Source organism: Mauremys mutica, chromosome 2, assembly GCF_020497125.1.
Source record: "Mauremys mutica isolate MM-2020 ecotype Southern chromosome 2, ASM2049712v1, whole genome shotgun sequence".
NCBI lineage: Eukaryota > Metazoa > Chordata > Testudines > Geoemydidae > Mauremys > Mauremys mutica.
This window is the reverse complement of record NC_059073.1, coordinates 63,641,288-63,665,686: the sequence shown is the minus strand read 5'-3', so window position 1 is coordinate 63,665,686 and position 24,399 is coordinate 63,641,288. Positions and strand designations below refer to the sequence as shown.

General features: G+C 40.7%; 1 protein-coding gene across 1 annotated transcript in view; it reads left to right on the top strand.

The window, feature by feature from the left end:
* Nucleotides 1-10,655: 10,655 nt before the first annotated feature.
* VXN (vexin) overlaps nucleotides 10,656-24,399 on the top strand; it is a 29,572-nt gene continuing 15,828 nt past the window's right edge. Inside the window, exons 1-3 of the mRNA XM_045002909.1 lie at nucleotides 10,656-10,691; nucleotides 13,816-13,988; nucleotides 19,946-20,001. Coding sequence (XP_044858844.1) covers nucleotides 13,922-13,988; nucleotides 19,946-20,001 — 123 coding nt within the window. The 5' untranslated portion in view covers nucleotides 10,656-10,691; nucleotides 13,816-13,921. The remainder of the gene's footprint in view (nucleotides 10,692-13,815; nucleotides 13,989-19,945; nucleotides 20,002-24,399) is intronic.

Below are 24,399 nucleotides of genomic sequence, written 5' to 3'. Positions count from 1 at the left end.
CTATCCTTTCTGTGAAACAGAGCTTTTCTTAAAGCTGACATTTTCTAAGCCATCTTATATTTTTATGATGTATTTACTTAACCTATTTGTATGGTGCCTCTCTCAAAACATCTAAGCCCCATCCAGTACAAAGCAATACTAGTCCAAAATCCTAACGTTGGACTTACAAATGAATTGTACCTGAGGTAACACTGTCCAGTAGTAGGCCCCAAGTCAGGACCTGTTTGGGGCTGTACTTAAGCATGTGCTTACAGTTAAGCAAAGAAGTGCTGTCTTGAATAGGGATGTACTTCAGAAAATGCCTAGAGGCTTTCCTGACTTAAGACCATACATTTTTACAGAGCAGATTCTATTAAGCTAAAAGCTTAAAATTAGCTATGTAACATTGAGATGCTGATTTACATCTGCAATCAAATGGATAACACATTTTAAAGATTGATTGTCAAAGGTGCTAATACATTGCTGCCTCGTTATGTGGTGTCACTTGCTTCTATGCGATTAAAGGATGCCATTGTGTGGCATTGTTAATGTTGCTGTGGACACAGCTGTAGGGGGTTTACTCTTTGTGTAGAGTTTAATCTCTTCTCAAATGAAAGTTGGACAAAGAATAAATCATCACTGAAAATATGGATGCATATTTTAAATAGATATTGGGCAAAAAACTGCTTTCCTCTTCCATAAAAACAAAATGACAACATATAGCAAATTTTGCTTTTCTGACCTTTTTCACCTTAAGAAAGATTAATGGTTGTTTATATTAGAAATCCTACTCTAGCCAGGGAACTGGATGCCACTGGGAACGATAAACAAAGCTATTTTCACCCCTAGGTCACTAGCACAGATCTTATCTAGATCTCCAATGACCATCATGGCTGCTGAGTAGCCTCTGTGCAGTGGGTTGGTGATCTTAGTCCAGTTCCCAGCAGACAGGTCTCTGTATCATAAACACAGTTGCCACATTTGGTGCCCTTCTAGCTAGTCTCAGGAGAGAGGCCAAGGAATAAATGGGTACAGAGACTGAACTTCCTTCCTCCTACATCATTAAAACCAATGGAATTATGCCATTGACTTCAATGGAAGCAGGGTCACTTTCCCTTTGAGGTAGTCTGTTGTAATAAATGGAGCCTACTTTAATTGTTAGCCTACCCAGTGAAAGGTGGGTAAAGGTTTATGAGTGGTCACAATGAACTGTGTTATAAAATTGTGTAAGGAAAAGATGTAGGAAGACTGGACTCGTTTAAAGGGCTTATTAATACCACTCAAGGATTGTTTTAAGACTATGACTGGTAAACCAGAGGAGTAGAGGACCAGAAATTAATGGACCAAAATTGGTGCTTCAGAAATTAGGTCTAATTGTGAGCAAAATAATGAGAGGATGGACCATTCCATACATTGCCTTTTTGGGGACCCTGGTGGAAGAGACTTTGGGAAGGACAAAAAAAACTTTTTACCATCACTGCAGGAAGGATCACCGTGACACCAGACCTTGCTACTCCCATGGGGGTGCTTGGACATCATCCTTGCACCAGCAAGATCCCCAGCCAGACACATAAGGGATCCTGCTCTGTTTTCCCCTCCCTTGTGTGCTCTTTTCCATTCCCCCACTAACTGCCTCCTGTCCAATCTCTCTTGGCTTTTGTGCTGCACAGCACCAGCATGGTGAGATGAGACAGCCCGTCCAGCTCTGCTCAGCCTGAGAAGGACTAGTGAAGGAGAGGGACCTGATCAAACCAACCAGAAAAACAGCTGTCATGGCTCTTCTGCCAGCCTAAAACATCTGTCTGTGACTGACCAGCCACCCCAGCAAAAGCTGGATTTTCTCCATCTTTACTAACATATCTCTTATCTCCCTTCTTTCTGTCTGTTTTATCTAAAGTAGGAACATCAGAACATAAGAACAGCCATACTGGGTCAGACCAGAGGTCCATCTAGCCCAGTATCATGTCTGCCGACAGTGGCCAATGTCCTGTGCTTCAGAGGGAATGAACAGAACAGGTAATCATCAAGTGATCCATCCCCTGTCGCCCATTGCCAGCTTCTGGCAAACACAGAATAGGGACACCATCCCTGCCCATCCTGGCTAATAGCCATCGATGGACTTATCTAGTTCCTTTTTGAACCCTGTTATAGTCTTGGCCCTCACAACATCTTCTGGCAAGGAGTTCCACAGATTGGCTGTGTGTTATGAGAAGAAATACTTCCTTTTGTTTGTTTTAAACCTGCTATTAATTTTATTTGGTAACTTCTAGTTCTTGTGTTATGAGAAGGAGTAAATAACACTTCCTTATTTACTTTCTCCAACCCAGTCATGATTTTATAGACCTCTATCATATCCCCACTTAGTCATCTCTTTTTCAAGCTAAAAAGTCTGTCTTTTTAATTTCTCCTAATATGGAAGCTGTTCCATACCCCTAATCATTTTTGTTGCCCTTTTCTGTACCTTTTCCAATTCCAATATATCTTTTTTTTTTCAGCTGGGGTGACCAGATCTGCATGCAGTGTTCAAGATGTGGGTGTACCATGGATTTATATAGAGGCAATATGATACTTTCTGTCTTATTGTCTATCCCTTTCCTAATGATCCCCAACATTCTGTTAGCTTTTTTTACTGTCACTGCACATTGAGTGGATGTTTTCAGAGAACTATCCACAATGACTTCACGATCTCTTTCTTGAAGAGGTAACAGCTAATTTAGACCCCATTCTTGTATATGTATAGTTGGGATTATGTTTTCAAGGTGAATTACTTTGCATTTATCAACATTGAATTACATCTGCCATTTTGTTGCCCAGTCACCCAGTTTTGTGAAATCCCTTTGTAACTCTTTGCAGTCTGCTTTGGAGTTAACTATCTTGAGTAATTTTGTATAATCTGCATATTTTGCCACCGCACTGTTTACCCCATTTTCCAGATCATTTCTGAATATGCAAAGCAATGGGCTTAAATTGCAGCAAGTGAGGTTTCGGTTGGACATTAGGAAAAAATTCCTAACTGTCAGGGTAGTTAAGCACTGGAATAAATTGCCTAACGAAGTTGTGGAATCTCTATAATTGGAGATTTTTAAGAGCAGGTTAGACAAACACCTGTCAGGAATGATCTAGATTATACATAGTCCTGCCATGAGAGCAAGGTCCCTTCCAGTGCTATGATTCTATGTTAAACAGTACTGGTCCCAGTACTGACCCCTGAGGGACACCACTATTTAACTCTCTCTCTCTCCATTCTGAAAACTGACCATTTATTCCAACCCTTTGTTTCCTATCTTTTAACCAGTTACTGAGCCATGAGAGGACCTTTCCTCTTATCCCATGACAGCTTACTTTGCTTAAGAGCCTTTGGCGAGGGACCTTGTCAAAGGCTTTCTGAAAATCTAAGTACACTATATCCACGTGCTTGTTGACCCCCTCAAAGAATTCTAGTAGATTGGTGAGGCATGATTTCCCATTACAAAAAACATGTTGACTCTTCCCCAACAAATCGTGTTCATCTAGGTGTCTGATCATTCTGGTTTTTACTATAGTTTCAACCAATTTTCCTGGTACTGAAGGTAGGCTTACTGGCCTGTAATTGCCAGGATTGCCTCTGGAGCCTTTTAAAAAAAATTGGCGTCACATTAGCTATCCTCCAGTCATCTGGTACAGAAACTGATTTAAATGATAGACTACAGTTAGTAGTTTTGCAATTTCACATCTGAGTTTCTTCAGAACTCTTGAGTGAATACCCTCTGGTCCTGGTGACTTATTACTGTTTAATTTATCAATTTGTTCCAGTCAGGAAAATGACTCAGAATTGAACAACAGAACTAACCCTTTTTTCCTCACCAAAGACTGTTTGACTGAATAAGAGACTATAATGAATATTCATCATCTCCAAAACGGGACTTTGTTAGGTATTGATTGATCATTTTGCATAATCACTCAATTTCAGCTTCAGTGCTCTTTGCCTCATTTTGGTTCCTCTCCTTTTGAGTGTTTCAATCAATAAATTTTTAACCTTTGACATGAATTTCCTAATGTGTTTGCCATGGTACTATGCATACTGATGTCTCTGTGTACTAAACCTTGTTTGTCACTGTTTGATATAGGACAGTGACAGCGTCTCATTAACACATTTGACTCTGTGTGACTGTATTCCAGCTAAATTAAAACAACAGATCCTTCCATAGTGTGATTTGAAGCATAAGTATAAATCAGTGTTTGTTCTATGGATAAACAGAGAAATTTCTATTGAGTTCTTTTAACATCCTCAACATCCTAGTAGCTGGGCACCTTCCAGAAATGCACAAAGTAAGCTGACCAGCATTTCTCACATGTGGGATTCTTTCTCTCATGTTTCCCTTTTTCTCTCCAAAGGGAAAATTTAGTGGGCTTTTTTTTTTTTTTTTTTTTTGAACAACGATTTTCTCTGGCCTGTGCTCTGTGTGTGTGTTGATGTTTGAAGGCAAGGTAAAAGAAATGGCCTTGCATTTGGAATGGAAAATGGTGCTTTTAAGGCAGTTCTTAGATCATGTGAGAGCTCATTACACCATCTTAGACTTTTCCCCCTAAGGTCACTTTCTGGTGCTGTCAATCTGGCACATTTCATAAGCACTCCTTTTATATTTAAAGTATAAGCTCTACCCTTGTGATGTAATTAACAAGGCTATATACAATGATGCAATTGACAAAATATAGCACTAACAGGAAGGGAGAGAGTTTTCAAAGCAAGGTGAGCATATACTTGCATGTGAATATCTGATATACAAATGAGACATTTGTACAATCAAGTAGTATGCACCCACAGGTATGTGTGGAATTTTCACAGCTTGAACGTCTGACCCTAAAGATTTAATATGTTTCCAAGGGTTCAGGACTTGGTAATAATGGTGGTGAAGCCAGGAGAAATTTACTGATCTGTACCAAACAATGTTCTTTTATTACCTGATACAGCACCAATTAATGTCAGTAGCAAAACTCTCCTTGACTGCAATGGTGCAAGATTAGACCCTTAGTGATGCTTCATCTGCAAGAAGAAGAATCCATTTGGTTTTGGTGCATGCAAGTTAAACCACATTCCCATTGTTTAGCTGTTGACTTGCAGTGCACTGACCTAGCATTTTCATTGTTCACCCTAGTTATTGACATGGGTGTTTCATGTCTGTTTGCATGATTAGGAATGTTTTGATACAGTTTGCTTTTGTTTAATTTGGATCACAGTTGACTGTAATTTGGCAATTAGTTGAGTGAAATAGCCCAGATTTTTTCTTAATGCATTTTGATCATTATAACGGGTGTCTACAATTTATATGACAGGACGTTCTTGTTCTTTAATATCAGAACTATTTGGGGACTTGCAGGCTGTTCACAGTAAAGCTAATGGCCCTGGTTCTCCATTGCACTGCAATTTATGTAGTCATTGCATAAAGTGGATTTAAAGGCTGCCATTCTGAATGAGAAGTGTTATACAGCCACTCACTTTACGCAGGTTTACGTTTTTGTGGACTGTGCAGGGTAGTGAAGAATCACATGTCCCATGTGTTCTGTTTTTGCCTCATGAGAAATTAGGTTCAAGTTCTTGCATTTTTATTCTTTAATCCGTTTTTAAATGTGATATGATAAGTTCTGTGTGTTTCAGGAGAGGATTAGCTCCATGTGCCTCTCATCCCCATTTCCCTCCCTATTCCTCCAGGCATTTCAAAGCTAGAAATAGGGATAATTATATATAAAAAAGGAAGACTTGGCTTTGAATTCCATTGGAAAAACAGAGCTTCCTAGTGGGGCACAGTGGGGAATAGTTTGCAATAAAAATAGGGCTTGTCCCTACCTAGGTAAAGATGATTGACATTTACTTTTCTCCTACTGAAGGATCCAGTGATATATTTATTCTTTGGGCTAATATGTCTCAACCTGTTTTAAAAATAAACCTCATACTTTACAATTTATTATCACCGTTCAATTGGCTGGACTGCTGATGATTTCCAAACTTTGCTTAGGCCTGGAATGAAAAATAACAGGTAGCAATGTGACAATGCTGTGCTTTAGGAGGATTTCTAGGCACGCACCAGGTGTTTACAGATAACCACATTAAAATCCAAAGGATGTAGAATCTACAAATCGGTAATTATTCTGAAAAAGATGCCATCACTGGTATACAGCCAACAAGCCCTTTACTGTTTTATATTAGTAAACCCCATCCTAAACTGAGGTCTGTGCAATAGTTGCAGTGGGGTTTATAGAGTAACTGAATGGATTACCACAGGGGATAAATAAGGATAAGCATTTTAAGTTTAATGGCGAATGGGTCAGAAGAAAATGACAAGTAAGGATCATCAGCTCCTTGTACATCAAAAATCTTGGGGGCAAGGAGATTTGAAAGGGACTGACTCACACCCAGATTATGATCTTGGAAATCCTCCTTGGTATGTATTTGCAGCATTAACAAATCTTTCTCTGAGGAGATTTACTTTAATCCGATTCCTAGAAACAAGTCATGTACTTAAAGTAGTAAGATATTTGACACCTTTATTGGCAGTATCAGGAGAGAGGCTAAGGACTGAATCAGCAAAGAAATCAAATAACAATCTCAGTCCTTTCAGCACAGAGTGTAGGTTCACTAACATGGATGGGAATTCCCCCCCCCCCCGATTGATGGCAGTCTGTTGTATGGCATTGTTGACATACAAACTGTGCAAAAACTACCAATCTGTCTTAAACTCAGCCAACTGTACCTAGGTATTGCAGGGGTTTGATAACGCTGGGTGATCTCCCATAGCATCTGTGCTTCACTATTCATACCCCACAAGGTAAGTTAAGGACAGAATGATAGCCTTAATAGGAAACTCTTCTGTAGGTGTAATGCATCTCTCCAAAGTAGGTATTTTCTAATGCACCTGTTACTGTGGTATCTTAGTGCTGATGCCAACGGTTAGTGACATTCTCAGATGTCCTTGTTTTAAATTTGTCTTATTTTAACAGTAGAACATAAGCAAAAGGGGAAAACAGGCTTTGAAGTCCTACAAAGACACCGTTCTTTATCCTGCATGTCATTGTGCGGCATACAGCAGAAAGCGTGCAGCTGCTATAGGAGGACATGCATGGGCACAAATAAGGTGACGTGCTAGGTGCAGGCAGCCAAGTGGCGGGAAGTGTCAATTCCATTGTTTATTTTCTGTAGTTAGCTTTTTATTTATACTATGCTAAAATGTGCGCCTGTTCCCTTATTTGCAACTGTGCAGGATGGGAAAGGGGCAGACACATCTGAGGAAATATGGATGTGTGTGATCCAAATGAGACACTTAGAAGAAGGGGGTAAATTGGCAGCAGGCTCACTGATGTGGGATTTAGGTTCCCTGGCGCTTCCCACTCCTTGCTGCATGCAGCTCTCCTCTCCTGATATGTTCAGCTTCATATCCTCAGTATGGGCTGAAGGGGACAGAGAAGATTGCACCACAAGGCAGTGAAGCTGAGCTCCCTTCCAGGCCATTCTACCCTGTGGGAAGGGGAGACTGGACAGCCAGGTAGAAGGGAGACCCATGAGAATGGCCTCTCCTCTTTATTCCCAACATATCTGCTCACCCCAAAGGTCACATGCCCATCCCCAGCATGTGGCTGTGGAATCCTGCACTCTAAGGGGAAGGCAGCCCGGGCAGTCGATAAGTTCAAAGCTATAGCAGTTTCAGTTCATGTTGCATCATCTCTTGGGTTTGTCCATGGAAGAGCAATACGTGGCATTTAGTGATCTTTGCCTAGGTATCCAAGCAGTGCATTTTATAGCCATGTGGTTTGGGGCCCAATGTGTCATCATGCCAAGTAGCTCCAACTAAACAGGTGCAGGAACCACATTTCCAACTGTTCTAGAAAATGACGACATCCACATTATGAGCCAATACTCAATGTTATATAAGCTTTGGTTAAGCAGAATAGTGCAAAATATGTGCCAAGATGATCCTGAGTTCCTGCTGACTGGGAAAAAGTCGTCACTGGATCAATATAGATCAAGCTGCTTTAAAAAATCACAGAACAAGTCTGAAAGATTTAATGAGTTTGTTTTCCAATAGCACTGTAATGGCTTGTTAGTACAGTATTATTTGAATGTATCAGACTTTTGGGTGATTTTTTTTTAAATGCCTTTAGTCCATTACCAGTGCAGGGCCTGAGCCTGCAAGGTCTTCATGTGCAAAACTCCTTGAGAGTTCTGCTCACAGGGCCATGCGGTCTGGAGTCCTAGCTTTGTTAAAACTAACTCGAAATACAATGATGTGGGCATTGCTGGGATGGATTATTAGGAATCTGAACCTGCAACTACATAGCGCTTTTTACAATGAGTAGTCATATGGACTTCTTCATACAGCTTTTGCATGATTGGGGCTATAATTTGTAAATGCATTCATTATCTATTTATGCCTCTTTCTTTCTTAGATGACCCAACCAGCGGCTTTTCTCTAGAACCCTGCAATATCTTTATATAACTATTGTGTGTGATGCTCTGAAGCTTTTGATGGGATTCTGTTTGTATTTTCCTTTAAAATAGTAGCGTTTCTGCTTTATCCTGCCCAGCTTCTTGTTACTGACTAGGAAGTTCAGAATGGTTTTAAAATTTCTAAATAACTTTCTTACTCACATTAACACAAATTTAAATACTCACTTTATAAACCTGTCATATACTTACAAATCTTTAAGTTGTGAGGCTTTCCTTACAATTCTGAAAGACTTTTTCGTAAGCCATTATAGGAATAAGATAAGACTGTTTTGCAGCATGTTAATTTTTTGTAGCATGTTCGTTTATCTAGAGAAAGAAGCAGACTGTCAGACTAGCACTGACTCGTTAGTAACTGGTATAAGCTAGCTTCATTTCCCACATCCATCTATGCTATTATTCTTGCACGGTGCACTTGTTACAATTTTTCTTTTTGTTACAGTTGGTCACATTTCTGTGGACAATAGATGACACTTAACTCTTCTTTTCCAGCAAAAAACCCAGCGCTAACATTGCAGCTTTGGCCTACAGAGGCAAGTGTTAGAGATTCTGTGCAAACAGCGTACATATGTAGTTTTGTCCCAGTTTATTTCTAAGTGGTTAATTGTGCATACATTTGAGTTCACTCCCATTCCAAAAATACTTGTGGTTTAGCCTTATCATACTGCCAAGTTAACAGTAAGAAATAGGCTCAGGTGGCTCAGTAGGGATTAGATTTACCTGTTATGCAACAGAGTATAGGCTGTAATGAGAACAATGAGGTTATAGACTTGAGATGGTAACAGCTCCCATCCACACAGGTCAGGGAAACCCTGAGCCCACCTCTGAAGCCAATGGGATATTTGCCATTGACTTTACTGGGAGCAGGATTAGGTGTTGGGTCTGTTAGAGAGGTACTAGCATGTTTTGTGAAGCCATCATAAATAGCACCTGAAGATTTCTGATGTTCAGTGTCTTTAATTCACTAATGGATTTCATTGTTTTGTGGCTTTTTTTCAATAGTGAGATTTTTTTTAAGCTGATTCTCTTCCAAGTAATTAACAGTGACCCATTCAACAGGGCACATTTCCCTCCTCCTTTGCCTAAAAAAGGGATTGGGACAGCGCCAATTCCACAGAGAATTCCCCTGGCTGCACAGTGCGGTTTCTGAGGGTGTGACAATGGCATGATTTTGACAGTGTCTGTGACACTGGAGAAGTGTCTAGTTCTGACTGCCTGATGCTGATTGACTCTTCACTCCAACCACCACCCTCTGTCTCTTCACCTCCGCCTCACTTCACATCTGCCCCCTGACCCTCCTCTTCTCCCCAATCAGCTGCTTTCCCTTCAATGTCTCTTCTCCCTTCATTTTTCTTTCCATTTAGCTTAGCCCCTCCACCTACCCCTCCAAAAGGAGATGGTAATCATGGAATTAACATCACATTTGTTGCCATCACATCCTTCACTCTGCTTGTGTTAAGTCCCTTATCCCCTCCCTGTGTCTGTCTTGTCTACTTAGATCGTCTGCTCTTTGGGGTGGGGACAGTCTGCTACTCCGTGTTTGGTTGGTCCTTAGGCACGGCCATCATAAACGTGATCACAGCAATATTCAGGTTACTCCCAGTTTCAAAGTACCAGTCACTTATCCCAGGTCAATTGTACCTGCAATCTCACACCAAGGACAACGCTTATAGCCAATCCTATACTAAAACATATAAAGATTTATTAACTAGGAAGAGGAAATGAGTTATTTACAAGGTTAAAACAGGTAGATATATAAACATTAATGAGTTACAAACGTAAGTTTCAAAAGGTAATGGAAGCGACTATAATCAGCAAGCTCTATATGTCTGTAGGCCTAACCGAGGCTAAGCAGCTGGGGATTTCTTGCTTATGCCACTTTGCGCCCCCAAATCCAAGTAGCTTAGCAATACCAAGTTCCTTCTGTATGGGATTTTTATCCCCCTCCTGCCATGTGCTCTGAGCAGCAACCTCAGCTGATAGAAGGAGCCCACTTGCATGACTCATCTTCATGGAGAGGAAAGCAGAGCAACACCAAATCTTGTCCTCTTCTTGATGATACATAGGGAAATTGCAGATGCAAGATGCCACAATAGTTGATCTGGGGAACAGTGTAATACTTTCTGTTGAAGATCAACCTTTCACACTAACTAATGTCTCTCTCCCGTCTGGTGATTTACAGTCTCAGAGGTTCCCAATCCTCAAATATGACCTCACAATATGGGATACAAATGTTGTAAGTGAGATTAATTTATGGAGCAACTCAGAAGCATGCAAAAGTCTAAACGTCAATCAGATTCTTATCATTCTAATGCCCGTTTTGACAATACTAACACAGAGGTGAGCCAGACTGATTTCAGCTCTGTATTTGTCACTGTTCAATTGAGACATCAGGACCTTGGCATGAGCTGGCACATAGGCTGCCAGCCAACAGCACAGTTAGCAATGGGCAAAAAACAGAACCTTGTTTTCTAGACTTTTGAATGTGGGAGATACAGATTCAGATCCCTCATCTGAGCTTGTCCCTACAAGATGGGTTCCAGGCCAAATCCAGAACTAAGAGGCCTGTTTTCTAGTTCTGGTCAATTAATTCTTGTGAGATTTTCCACCCAATGTGGCAGAAAGTCTGAAAGTTCAATGGAACTATGTGCAGAGTAAGGAAAACTTGGTGTGAGTAAGGATAGAAGAATCAGGCCCTTCGTACAGAATTATATATTGTGTGTTTTACTGGAGCACCGAGGAGCCCTAGTTATGGACTAGACCCTCATCGTGCTAGGTGCTGTACACACACAGAACAAGCTTGCCAGTCTTGGGTTTTTTTTAAATCACAGTTACAAATATCCTTCCTAAGGTCCCAGTGGCTAGTTACCCATAGGAAGAATAGCATCTACTGTAACATTTTTTAGAAGAATCAGTATTCTGCATTTGGACCTAAAAACCACCCAGAGTGACAACCACCTAGTGGGTTGTCATACTGAGACCTATGACATTGTTCTACCAACAGACTTCTAATGTTCATGTAGTAAGCATGGGCAATTTTTTCCTGACATTTAATTTACTGTGGCTCTTTTCATTTAAGGATCTCAAAGCAGCTGACAAATATCAGTCAAGCTTTGCAATATCCTCTTGGCATAGGTCATATCCTACCTATTGTATAGCTAAAACAACTGAGGCACAGAGAGGTGATTTGCCCAAGAATCCGTAAACCCTGACTACCGTTCCTCAGCTCTGGAGGTCACATTAGACCCTGGGTATACCTAGTGCTTGGTCATCTTTTTGTGGGAGCGGAGGAAAATGAAGCAAAAGGCTCATTTTCTGAACTGGGTGAAATCAATCCCTATGCAGAGGTCCAGTCCAGGGCCTATGTACTTGTTAAGGCTTGTACTCCTATTGTGCGGTCTTAGGTGGTGCATAGACCTTGTGCTGGTTTTCCTCACAGGGGTAACTGTGCTCCACTGTCTCTTGTAGGACTGGATGTTCAGAGATGCCTGCTCAAGACCCAGGCTATAAAGCCTTATGCCAACATGTAACAGCTTTTTGTTCTTAAATTTGACATTTTGTTTCCACCTCTAAGCCAGAGGAAAATAGTGAAATGCCAATCACTGGTTTTATTTTAAAATACACAAAAGCCAAATTACATCTGTGATTTAAAAAACAATCAAACCAAAAAAATAAATCTCAAGTTTCCAAATTAGAAAAACACTTAATGGCTAAAACCTTGAAGTGTCTCCTCTCCTAGTCCTCTTAAAACCTGCAGGTTAAAAAAAGGCTAAATTTGTTCTAGCTTTCCATCTATGTCTACAGTTCAGTGTTGGGCTTGCTTATTTTTTTAAATCCTTTTTAAAAGCTTTAAATCCCCACTGCATAACCTCCTCCGCGGCTGAAAAGATGGTGGCTGATCTTTTGATTGGTGGGTAATGGATTTGGTTTGATTGCTTGACACAAGAACAATAGAAGGATAAACAATTCCATTTGTGGCCGTGAAATTCCCCATCTGTTGAGTATGTCCCTGTTCGGAGAGAGACAGATGAACACGCCAGTCAAGCCTGATGTTAATGACATCAGTCATACAAGCAGAACATGTGGCACAATAAATCAAAAACTAATTGAACTTTTGGTTGATTATATTGCCGTCCCGCTGATCATTTTAAACACTCCAGCATTTTCTGTAACAATGGATTGCCTAATAGCTTTGCTTTCCTGAAACAGCAGGAAACTGCCCTGGAAGGTAACAAGTGATGCCAGCTTGTTCTTCGTCCTCTTATGAAACCCCCTAAAGCTGAAACAATTCTTGGTCCAGGATTATAATTGGTTAAATATTGGGTGGGAGGAGAGTTAAAGAAAAAAGATTGTATTAAAATGACAGTGACAGCTGGTATTTCTCTAGCACCTGTCATCTGGGGACGTCAATAATGGATATTACACTAGGTGGATGAGGTAATATATTTTATCGGACCAATTCTGTTGGTGTAAGAGAGAAGTTTTCAAGTTTATGAAAAACTCCGCATACACTAATGGATGTTAACAATTCTGGCGGAGGGCTAGCTTAACTTCTGCGTCAATTATATTTGCATGCTGGTAGTGAATGTGCCTCTCACTGGACTGATATAATAGTAGCACAGTAATTAGGGGTAGCTATTACACTAGTTATGTGAGTGCTCTAGCAAATCTATCCAAGGCATTTCTAATACACCCATCACATGTGGTATCTAGGGCCAAAATTTTCAAATATAGGTACCTAAATCTGTATTTACACACCCAAAAAATGTTCAGAGCATTGAAGAGCCACAACTTCTTTTGATTTCAATGTGGGCTCAGCACCTTTGTCAATTAGCCATTTATTAAGGTGCCTGAATATGGATTTAGATTCCCAACTTTTGGCACCCACGTTTGAAAATTTTGGTCAAGATACCAAGGATCCAGGCACTATCATCTGTACATATGCAGTTATAGAAACTTTGAAATACAATATACCTTTTTACTATATGTGTCAATTACTGGATTCCCATTATATGGAGAGACTTAAAAATGTAAAAGAATATATAACATGAAACCTAAGAAAAATCATAATAAGAATGCCTAGCAGTAGCTTTTCAAAGAACAGATATTCAATTTGATAATTCACCAGCTGTACAAAACAGAGCTAGCTTGCTTACATTACTAACCACTTTTATTCCTGAGGCTTTGGCAACCTGTATAGGAGGAAGGACACACAAAACAAAATGTGGCAAAGGCTTAAGTAACAGCTAAATTAAATCTTTGCATTAATAGAATTCATATAAAGACAGATGGTAGTAGAAAATGTTGCAATTAAGAATATGGAATGAGATGAGATCACAGCATCAGTCTGTCTTTTGTAGACCTGGACAATGATCACAGAGCCAGATTGGATTAGTGAAACCTATTTACCAGAAGTTCAGAGCAGTTGCATGAAGCCGACAGGCAGTCGGAAGAGAGAGGTGAAAAATGCACCAGATTTACAGCTGTAGCGATGAAAATTTAGAAGTTTTCACCACTGTGATTTCATCCAAATGTGAGTACATGTTAAAGCAGAGTAGCAGACAGTGCTGTCTTTTATCTAGAATGTTTTACCGGTAGAGAAATCCTTTCAAGTGATAAACTCATCTCTTCGTTCTACTGTATTATACTTGCACTTCTGTGTTCTCTAGTTGCTCTGAAGCTAATGCATGCAGATGCCTGGATAATGTAGATATGTGAAATATTTCCACAGGAAAAAAATCTGAGATGAATGTTCTTGATGCCATGTGATTGTTTATATTCTGAATAGGTGATCAATAAGGCATAGCTCACAACAGTAGGGCTGGTTTATGACATAGAAAATAACAATGTAATTCCCTGAAGAGTTATTCACTCACTGGAACTGGCTATATATTGATCTGCTGGATCAATAAAGGGAACATTTCCAAAATCATGTCTTAGGAATGAATGTGTATTAACCTGACTTACATCTGATAATTTGAAGAATAAATACCAGACAAAACACAGTATGCATTTCAGTGAAGAACATAGTTTAAACTCAATAACTGCTTATACCAAAAGAAGCCAGATAAAAGCATGAAAAACTATTTATTTGTGGGGGACAGATCTAATTTGCATTTGCAAGCTGTAAACGCAGGCACTCTGCTGCTTATTTTCACAACATGAATAGACCCACTGATGTGGCCAGCATTGTAACTGTTTTCATCTGTTAAATTCTGTGGATCATTCATATAAACATCCTTTCAGCAGGCAAATTACAGAAGCATGTTTCTGCTAGAATTTATATCCCCCATCAAGAAAAAAAAAGGTTCACAATGGTCTCTCCTCTGTTTTCCGTGCTGTCATTGTATTCCTGTGCAAGTAGGTCACTAATGTCTAGCTTCATGATTCACTCATACTTCAATGGCTATTCAAGTAGCTGTATGTTTGCCAGTACCATGACTTCCCTTTCATGCAGTTTCTTTCCTCAGCTCATGTAGGCTGATTGCTACTTACATTGGCAGAACACATGCAATGATTTGGCCAGTGGCTCACAAATAAACTGAAAATGTGCCCACACCTTTATCAGAAACTCACCATGGAGTATCTGGGCATCAGCGACATAATTAAAATAACAAAATATTTCCCCAAATTAGAGAAAATATGGAAACTCAACACTACCCTGCACTGTCCAGTAAGACATTAAATAGGTTAACTGCCCTGAGAGACATGGGTAATTTTTCTATCAGTTAAACTTATCTGCCTCCTCTTTAATTAAATGTTTTGTTTGTAAGGCATCAGTGAATGTAGCCATTACTTACCCAGTGAAATCTAGACTTGTGTGTGTGGTTTTTTGTTTGTTCATTCCATTGGACACCTCTGGACAGCTTCAAAAATGAGCCATAGCTTATTTATATCATTTATGGAAAATCCCCTTCACTCTGGTCAATTGATTTTGTCTCCCTCTTGCACTGTCTTCAAATATAAACCTCACAAGGCAAAAGGTTGTAGGGATGCTTGTGAATTCCCTCCCACTTCATGAACTTGGTGAAACTGGAGCCATAACCGCTTAATGGCATGTGTATTATTTTAACTGATGCTTATACAGCCCCCCGCCTGCAGCTGAACACTGTGTCACATTTTATACATACCTGTAACTATTTCTTACCTGGGAGCATATTCTCAGTGTAGTGAGTCAAGTGAGCAAGCACCATGTGTTATAGGGAGGCAGTATTGTCTAGACGAGGTTAGAGTGTGGACCTGGAAATCAGTGGAGTTTGGACCTATTCCTGCCTTTGCTACTGTCTTGTTGTATAACCATGGAAACATAATACAGGCCAAAATTTTTGAACCTGGATTGCTAAAGTTAGACACTTAAATCCATATTAAGACATCTAAATAGTGGCCTGATTTTCTGTGGCAGCTACAGGTACTCTGGACCTCTAAAATTAAGCCACTAATATGGGTCTAGGTGCCCAACATTAGGCACTCAAGTTTGAAAACTTGGATCTTAACTTCACTGTGCTTCAGTTTCCCTCTCTGTAAACTCTACATGGTCAGACACATTCATCTCTGCAAAGCCCTTTCAAGACTATTGGATGAAAAAGTCTGTGTAAGAGCAAAGTATTATTAATGGGAGATGAGTGTCCAATATTAACGATACCTCATAGTAGTATAGAGAGAGCCAGAATAGTAGCATTAAATGATTCATTAGTCAAATTATAATACCTAGAGTTAGCACATCTTCAAAGTGCCTTACAAACATTCATTTGTGCTGGTAACCCCTGAATCTGAATGATTCCAAGAACGCAAAGCAAAACTCAACTGGAGATTAAGAGTTACACCTGATTTTGCAACAAACCATCCAAAACTGCAGGTTTCATTTGGTTTTGACCAGAGTTTAAGACTGAACAGAATCCCTGGACCCCAAACCTCCTCAAACTACAGCAAAGCAGATTTAGATTAAAGTTTAGGAAAAACTTCCTAATTTAAGAACAGTAGGACCATAGAACAGACTGCCTAGAGAGGTTGTGGAAGATCCTTCATTGGAGATTTTCAAAAGGAGGCTGGATAGCCATCTGTTTTGGATGGCTTAGACGCAACAAATCCTGCTTCTTAACAGGGAGTTAGACTTGATGAACCTTGCAGGCCCGTATAACCCTATGACGCCCCCATTCTCAAAGTTTGGCTCTGGATGAAGATATGGATTTGAATTTTGCAGCTGCAACCTACCCCCTTTCTCTGTAATGAGCCTGAATGCGAACACCAAATCCTGCATGTCTGAATGCTGGAGAAATGATTAATTATTCCTACTCACTGCATAGCACTCAAATGTGTGCGAGGCACTTGACAGCACAAAGAGTAAGACCGGGGCCAAACCTGCCCCAGAAAGTTTACAATCTAGCTTTAAAGATACAAAGAAAGGCAACAAGTAACAAGAAGGGGATGGGGCGAGGAAACACAAGACCATTCAGCTTAAACATACTGGTGTGCTGGAGGGTGTTGGTGGCTACCAGCAAGCATGTCGTTGATCTATGGGCAAGCAAAGCCCCCATTGAAGCAGCTGGGTATGCTAGCTGCCTTCCATTCTGGCCAAATGGAAGAAACAATTGAGCTCCTTTATGCACTAATATAGCTGCAAGTATAGAAGCCACTACCCACAGCACTGGCCATATGGAATTCCTGAGCAAAAACTAACTCAGGGAGAATAAGAGGGGTTTCTCTGGGAATGGATGGCAAAAACACAAGGGCATTGACTGGATTGCAGGTTTGTGTGTCAGTGGCAGAAGCAAGCAGCCAGTGAGAGAAGCCTGGGTAGCATGGCTCCAAGAGGAAGCCAAGAAAAAGAGTTTCTTTTGGACAGAGTGCTGGCTGCATAGGCAGGCTTAGAACTGTGAGCAAGGACACTGCCTGCTGTTCTTTGTTTCCACTGTGTTCAGGGTAACAGGACTTGTCTACGTTTTTTGCAAATAAAAGGGATTGCACCAAAGAAATCTCTCTCTCTCGTACTAACAGTTTTCTCTCTGAACAGAAACAATACAGCTAGGCCCAGAATAGTGGTTAACTGAGCAAGCCAAAGGGGCTTATTAATAAAAAGTCATTAATATTGTGATGGGATCCCTGGGGTACAACCTGGAACTGAGGTACCGCCTAGAGTGTCTTTCCCAATGTTTTGCTAGTGACAAGCAGCAAACCCTTCGGGAAGCTGTTATCACTCAGCACAACTGCAGGTGGAGCCCCACACCCAGCTAGATTGCATGAAAATCCCCCCCGTTCCCTGACTTTGCATCCCTGAACTGTACCATGCTGCCCTGGTCAGAAGCCTGTATTGTAAGTTTATAGCCCAGTCCATCCCTCCTTCAATGGGGAGAGGACACACACAAGCCTTTGTAACTGAGCTGAGAATTCCCTAGCACTTCAAGCAAATACACTGTTTTAGGTAAATATAAAACAGGTTTATTAACTATAGAAAGATAGCTTTTAAGTGATTATAAGTGGTAAGCATAAAAGGACAGAGATGTTACCAAAGAAAATAAAAATAAGCACAGAGTCTACACCTTGAACCTCATTACACTAGGCAGTATTTAGATCAAGCAATAGTCTCACCCCCTGGATGTTACAGTCCTTAGTGCACAGACTTCCCCCTGAAGCCTGGCCCAGTCTCCTCTGATGATATTTGTCGTCTTGGCATCCCAGTTGTGTCCAGCGAAGGTGCGGGAAAAGAAAGGCTAAGACGCTTGTTTTATACCTTGGCCTGTGTGCCTCGCAGCCCCTAGCCCAGGCATGGCTTGGTTGGCTTTGCTGAGCCACAGTGAACAAGCAGCCCCCAAGTCACAGTGAGCCAGCAGTTTCCATTGTGTGGGGCTTGGATAGTTGACTCACACAGTTGAGAAACACCCACCTGGGCAGGGATCCTTTACATGTCAATAGCAAACTTACAGCACCTTTCAGTAACAACCATACAGCACAATCTTATAACTTTATACACGCTAATGAGAGACATATTTGGACAGAACACTGGGTTTCAGTAGATCATGACTTTTCATAGGATACCTTACATGGCATGATTTGTACAAAATATCACAGCGATATCTGACGATGGGGGTTACAAGGCGTCATTCTGAGGTACAGTGTGTCACAAATATGTTCCATCAGCACAGCTAGATTACCTGGCTTTGAAGTCCACAGTTCAAACCTACCTCTCATCTCCATATAAAACTATAAACTGGCCCATGTTTACTTGAGTCTGGGCCTAGGCCCTCTCCAAAAATGTCATTAGCTTGGCCTGTGTCAACTGGGTAATGAAACCAGGTGAAATTTGAAAGGAACTACTCGCACAGCTCTAATTAATGAAGACTTCACTATATGGCAGCTACACAGTGATCCTAAAAATCTGAGAGGGATGGTTTTTCCAGGCAATGTCCCCTCTTGTTTTTATTTCCCAATTAGAAGAAAGCAAGAGGTTGTGTTTCCTCTGCGAGGTCACTTGAATTGAAGGTCCTTCTCTTGGTGGCATTTGATGTAAGTAAAAGCATTGTAGATTTTGAAAGCCATATTAGCCCCTGTTTCTTCCTCTAAGAAAACCAGCTTCATTTGGAGACTTTGTTAGAAGCACCATCTACTACTATAGAGACTTTGTATCCGCTTCCTAAATTTCATGAGTAAAAGGAATGTGCACAAACTACTTTCAAGTGCATATTTCACCTAACATCACTTGCAAACCCCAGTTTAAAAAATCATGACATTGGCTTAAAAATAGTTGCATGAGATATTACTAATGCCACCTTTTGGGTTCTTTTTATTTATCTTCTAGTTTTTTAGTCTTTCGGGTGCATTGTGGCCACATTTTTTCCAGCTTCTCTCCTGAATTACAAGAGCTAGCAATTTACATTTTTTTTAAACGAAAGCCAAGAATCTCATGTAATTACATGGCACTTCAAGACTATCACAAATATTGTGAGAGTGGTGCTGCCAGCTACATCCACCAAAACACAATTCCAATGTTGCCAGCTATGCCTGGTACCCCATGGTTCTTTCAGTGGAACAAGAAATATGTCCCAGCACCGCATGCTATTGTAGGCAGAGTGAAGATATAACCCCCACACCTCCTGGGGGTGGTGCTCTGTCCCATCTAATGGCACAGAGAGAGAGAGAGAGAAAAAAATGAATCTGCTCTACAGCCATCACAAAGCACCATAGGGTTTTTAGCTCATGCAGTAGAGGCTCATGCACTACACTTCAGAAGCCCCAGGTTCAATCCCACCCACCACTATCTGGAGTCTGTTAGTGTTACAAAGACACAGCCTCAAAGCTGGTAATGACATTTCAAATAAATTGTGCTTGCATTTTTGATGATCTCATAACAAATTACACCAGCCTGAGATTTGCCAGTTTCTATTGCTAATCAACAAAAACCTAAATAGTATATAATATACATCTGTGTCTGAAGCTGTCGTCTCTGGTGTCAGCCACTATTGCACGCTGATCGTGTTTCTTTCATTCTCTTTGCAGCATGTAGTCCAGCCAGAAGAAAAGACAAAAGCACGCAACACATCCTAACAAAGAGAGTAAGAAAAGTATCCATTTTTTTGTATTCAAGTTGGCTTAACTTCTCCTTGAAAGTCTCATGGATGGGAAAGCAGACCTTTCCAGATTGGGGCATGGGGAGCATAGAACTGAAATGGTGTCTGGAGCTGGGGAAAACTTTTAGAAACGTTTCTGGAAAATTGCAGGTATTTAGAAAAAGTGTTTTTGAACTCTTCAAAAAGATTGTTTTTTTTCCCAAGCAAAATTATTCAAAATTAATTTAAAACATTATAACAAAATAAACGACGTAATATCTTGTCAGAAAATGATTGTCTGAAGGAGCTGGGAGGGTCGTTCACCTCAGGAACCAGCCTGTGACTCCCTCTGAGACTCACACTCTGGTACTTCCCCTTGATCGAGGGAGATGCAATCTGTGCCAGCCCTTTTTGCTAGCACAGCTTGCTTTCCCCTCTGTGCCAGTTCTGTACCATTAGCTTGTGCACTGGGGGTTGGAGCCAAGGCTGTGTCCACTCCTGATTACCCACTCCTCACTCAGCTGCTAAAGAGAGAAACAGTCTGACAGCAGTTGATTCCCCCTTCCCCCCACGCGCGGATACACAGATGCACACACATAAGCTCCAATTCTGGATAGCCCATGCAGGGAAGTAGTGGGGTTCCTTACACCTTTTGACTCCCTTGTGTGGGTGTGAAGGAAGCTAACAAGTGAACCCAAAGGAGGCCGAGCAGTTAGTTATTAAACTTTTTAACTTTTTCAAAAGCGTATTGTGCAGCTGTGTGAGCCTGCCCTCAGCCTCACTTCTCCTTTCCCGCCTACTGGTTCTTACACTCATTTGTTGCAGCTGTCCCTTAAAGAGCCTGTAAGTTCTTCACGGCAGGGACTGTGTCTACTTATGTGTCTGTACAGCTCCTGGGGGTCCCAGACCTGACTGCATCTTCTCCACACTGCTGCAGTGGAAATAACACAAGTGTTAGCCTTAGCCCCTGTGAAAGGCTATTTGCCAGGCTTAGATACTCTGGCACAGCTATTTGGGCCTGGCCTTCTTGTCTTAGGACCCCCTTTTCCCTCCCTTGCCCTCCCAAAACCCATCTAGCCAGCTCATAGACCCTTTATTGGGTGTCTCTCTTGCTCTTTCTGTGACAGTTCTGCTTTATCTTTCTCTCATACTGTGCAGACCCCTCTTTATCAGCTTTGGGACTTTGTCTGGAAGGTATTTGTGCTTGCCCCAGACCTGTTTCTTCTGCAGAGCTCTCTACATAGAAATCTCTCACCACCATCTTCCATTGTCAAAGACATTCTTCTCCAGTTCCCCGGCTGCTCCCTCCCTTCTAGCTTAATCTCTCACTCTGTGCTCCAGAGTCAGCAGGCTCCACTCTCTACTTCCGGAATCCTCCCTATTTCTGCAGTGTAGCACACCTATCAATGGACTGAAAACAACACCACACTACATTTCTTGCAATCCCAATGCCTATTCTTGGTTGCCCCAGTCAGCCCATTGCATCTATATATCTGAATGGGATGGTCTTAAATGGAACATGAACCTCAAAAAGATCTGTCCCAGAAGAAAGTCTACACTCAGGGTGTTTGAATGAGTAAAAACATTCTCAAACATGCATTCCTACAATCCTAAATCATAATTTAAAATGGCCAAAAAATGGAATTTCCACTCCATGGGAAATTCAGAGATTTCAAAATCTGGTTTTGTCCTAAATCAGGACAAAAAAGTTGAAATCTCAGAATTTTTCCAGAAACAAAATACTGTGACATACTTCATTTGGACGTTATCATTTCATTTGGACTTCATTGTTTTGACTAATATACAATATAAAAGTTGAAATGATGAAGTCGAAACAAAATACTTCTACATTAGTTTAAACCTGATCAAAATGAAATGTTTAGGTAATCTCCTTTTGAAATTTTTGACAAAAATCAAGACGTTCCTGCAAAACATTTTGATTTTACCAAATCAGCATTTTCTGACAGAAAACTTTTAACCCGCTCTAGTCACAATCCTGTTCTGCTATTTTTATCCTTTAACGTGATCATTATAATCTCAATATACATTTATCGCTACTAATCAGGCAGTGGCTTCTGCAACATTTAATTTGAGCTGCGTGTGCCTGTCTTGTCACTTTTTAAAAGAAATCTTTTGCATATTTATAGTTTGTTTTTCTTCCATTCCTAGAGAATAACCCTCTTGACTGTCCTCTTTTGTCAGTGCTGATGATCCCACGTTTACAATCAGAGTACCACAGCACAAGGATAGTCTGTGCACTGCAAATAAGGACATAAACTGGGCTTTCAAAAATAACTAACTACCAACCTTGTAGTTGTTTATTTCCATGTTTCAGTTTAGTGCAGCTGACTGCAGCTAATGTGTAATCACCCAATAGCATTGTATGTGCTGGAAAATACAAGCCTTTGAGGATATTGTGGTGATCAACTTTTTCTTCCACACAAAGAAAAGGAGTGGTTATATTTTTTTTCATTTGTACATCTGCCTACTGTTAGTATTGTAGGTCTGCCAGGGATGGCATGAGGTCTTCTACCTTGGTAATCACCGTGGATGCACAAATTTAATCCCAGACAAGAGCAAAAATAGCAAGCAATGTGGAAACCTGCCAGGTTCTTTCATAGCAGCAGCACTTGAGCATGCCAGTGCTGTATTAAGTGATTTATACATTCATGTGACTGACCTTGTGAGGTAACCTCAATCACTTTAAAATTAATCCTTTCCAAGAGGGCAATCATGGAAATTAAAAAAAAAGATGCATGATTTAAAAATTCAAATGTTCCCTCAATATACTCGTTTTTGTCCTTCTGACATTTTCACTATAGCTCCAACCCTCATCTGTTCCTTCCATTCTCCCTTCTTCATCCCCCAAAATGTGGACTGGAATTATATAAAAATAGTCTTGACTGAAACTGACATTTGATTACACGGCAGAAAAAGTGGCAAATATTGCTGTACATTCTAGCACTTCTACTGCTAAAAGTAGTGCCCAATCTGCCCCGTGACAAGAACGTAGCTCATAAAATATGGCATTTTTCCATTGACCGCATAATTCTTTAGAGGCTAAGCCACAAAATCGCAATCAAAGTCATGTCTTTAATTGCTTCACTTTTGTTTGTTTGCTCGGCTCTTTGGAATGGGAATGCTGTTTGTTAATTCCAAGAGCAGGGGTTCTCAAACTGGGGGTCGCAAGATTATTACCTGGGGATCGCGAGCTGTCAGCCTGCACCCAAAACCCCGCTTCACCTCCAGCATTTATAATAGTGTTAAATATTTTTTAAAGTGTTTGTAATTTATAAGAGGGGGTCGCCCTCCGAGGCTTGCTGTGCGAAAGGGGTCACCACTACAAAAGTTTGAGAACCACTGTCCAAGAGTGTTTTTGTGTGTTGTTGCTATAGCCCACAGGTCACTGTACAGCACTCCTGGATCCTACCTTGCCCACTCTTCCATACTCGTTTCAAGCTAATTTTAACACTGGGGCTGCGAGACAGCACCTCTATGTACTGCCTCACTGCTTTTAAAGCATAACTCTCCGTGGTCGAACTCAGTAACAGAAGTCAGTGGAATTTGGCCTCAGGATTCACGAGCATGGGAACAGGATAACCCAGTAAAGCATAGTAAAAACAGTAATCAAATATTGAGAGAGCAGCTTAGTAATGCTGTTTGGTGTGGATGATTCTGCCAATAATTGGCAATTCACCTGAATAACTGCAAAACCCACATGGATTTTGATTTACTGTTACATTTAGAAAAGTGATTTCAAAATAATCCATGTGATTTACCCAGCATGTTCCTGATGACCTAAAGAAGTGTCAAATCTTGTTTAGATCTAAACTGGGCTGCAGCAGGTTCGGTTTCCTGGCCTATCTATATCTTGCCTTCTTATAGTAACACGTTGGGTAGGGTCAGTCATGATGACATCATGCTGGGAGATAAAAAACTGTGAAAATGTACTGCTATTAGTTAGCAGTGTGCTATTAGTACGTGTATGTGAGAATGTTCAGTAGGGGGTTGTGCTGTTACATTTGAGTTAGTGTGACAGAAATATTATAATTTATTGCTATGGTTCCTCATGCTTCAAGGCCTCTTGTACCTAATATAACTGGAAATCTTAAAAAACATAGGTAACAGGGCTAAATAAATAAATCCTACAGTTAGCACAGAGTTGAAAACAAACCACCCACCTATGTACACATAGAAGCCTGAAATTTACAAGGCACAGGTGTACTGCTGGGCCTATGCAAAGCTTTCCTGAAGTCAGTGAAGCTCTGTGCAGATGCAGCAATCCACCTGCATGTCATGAATTGCATAAATCAGAACCAATCACATACTCTTTCTTGCCCTCACAACTAGCATCGTGCTTACCAAAGACACCCTCTCGAGGCCAACATCAAAGTAAAGGATCTG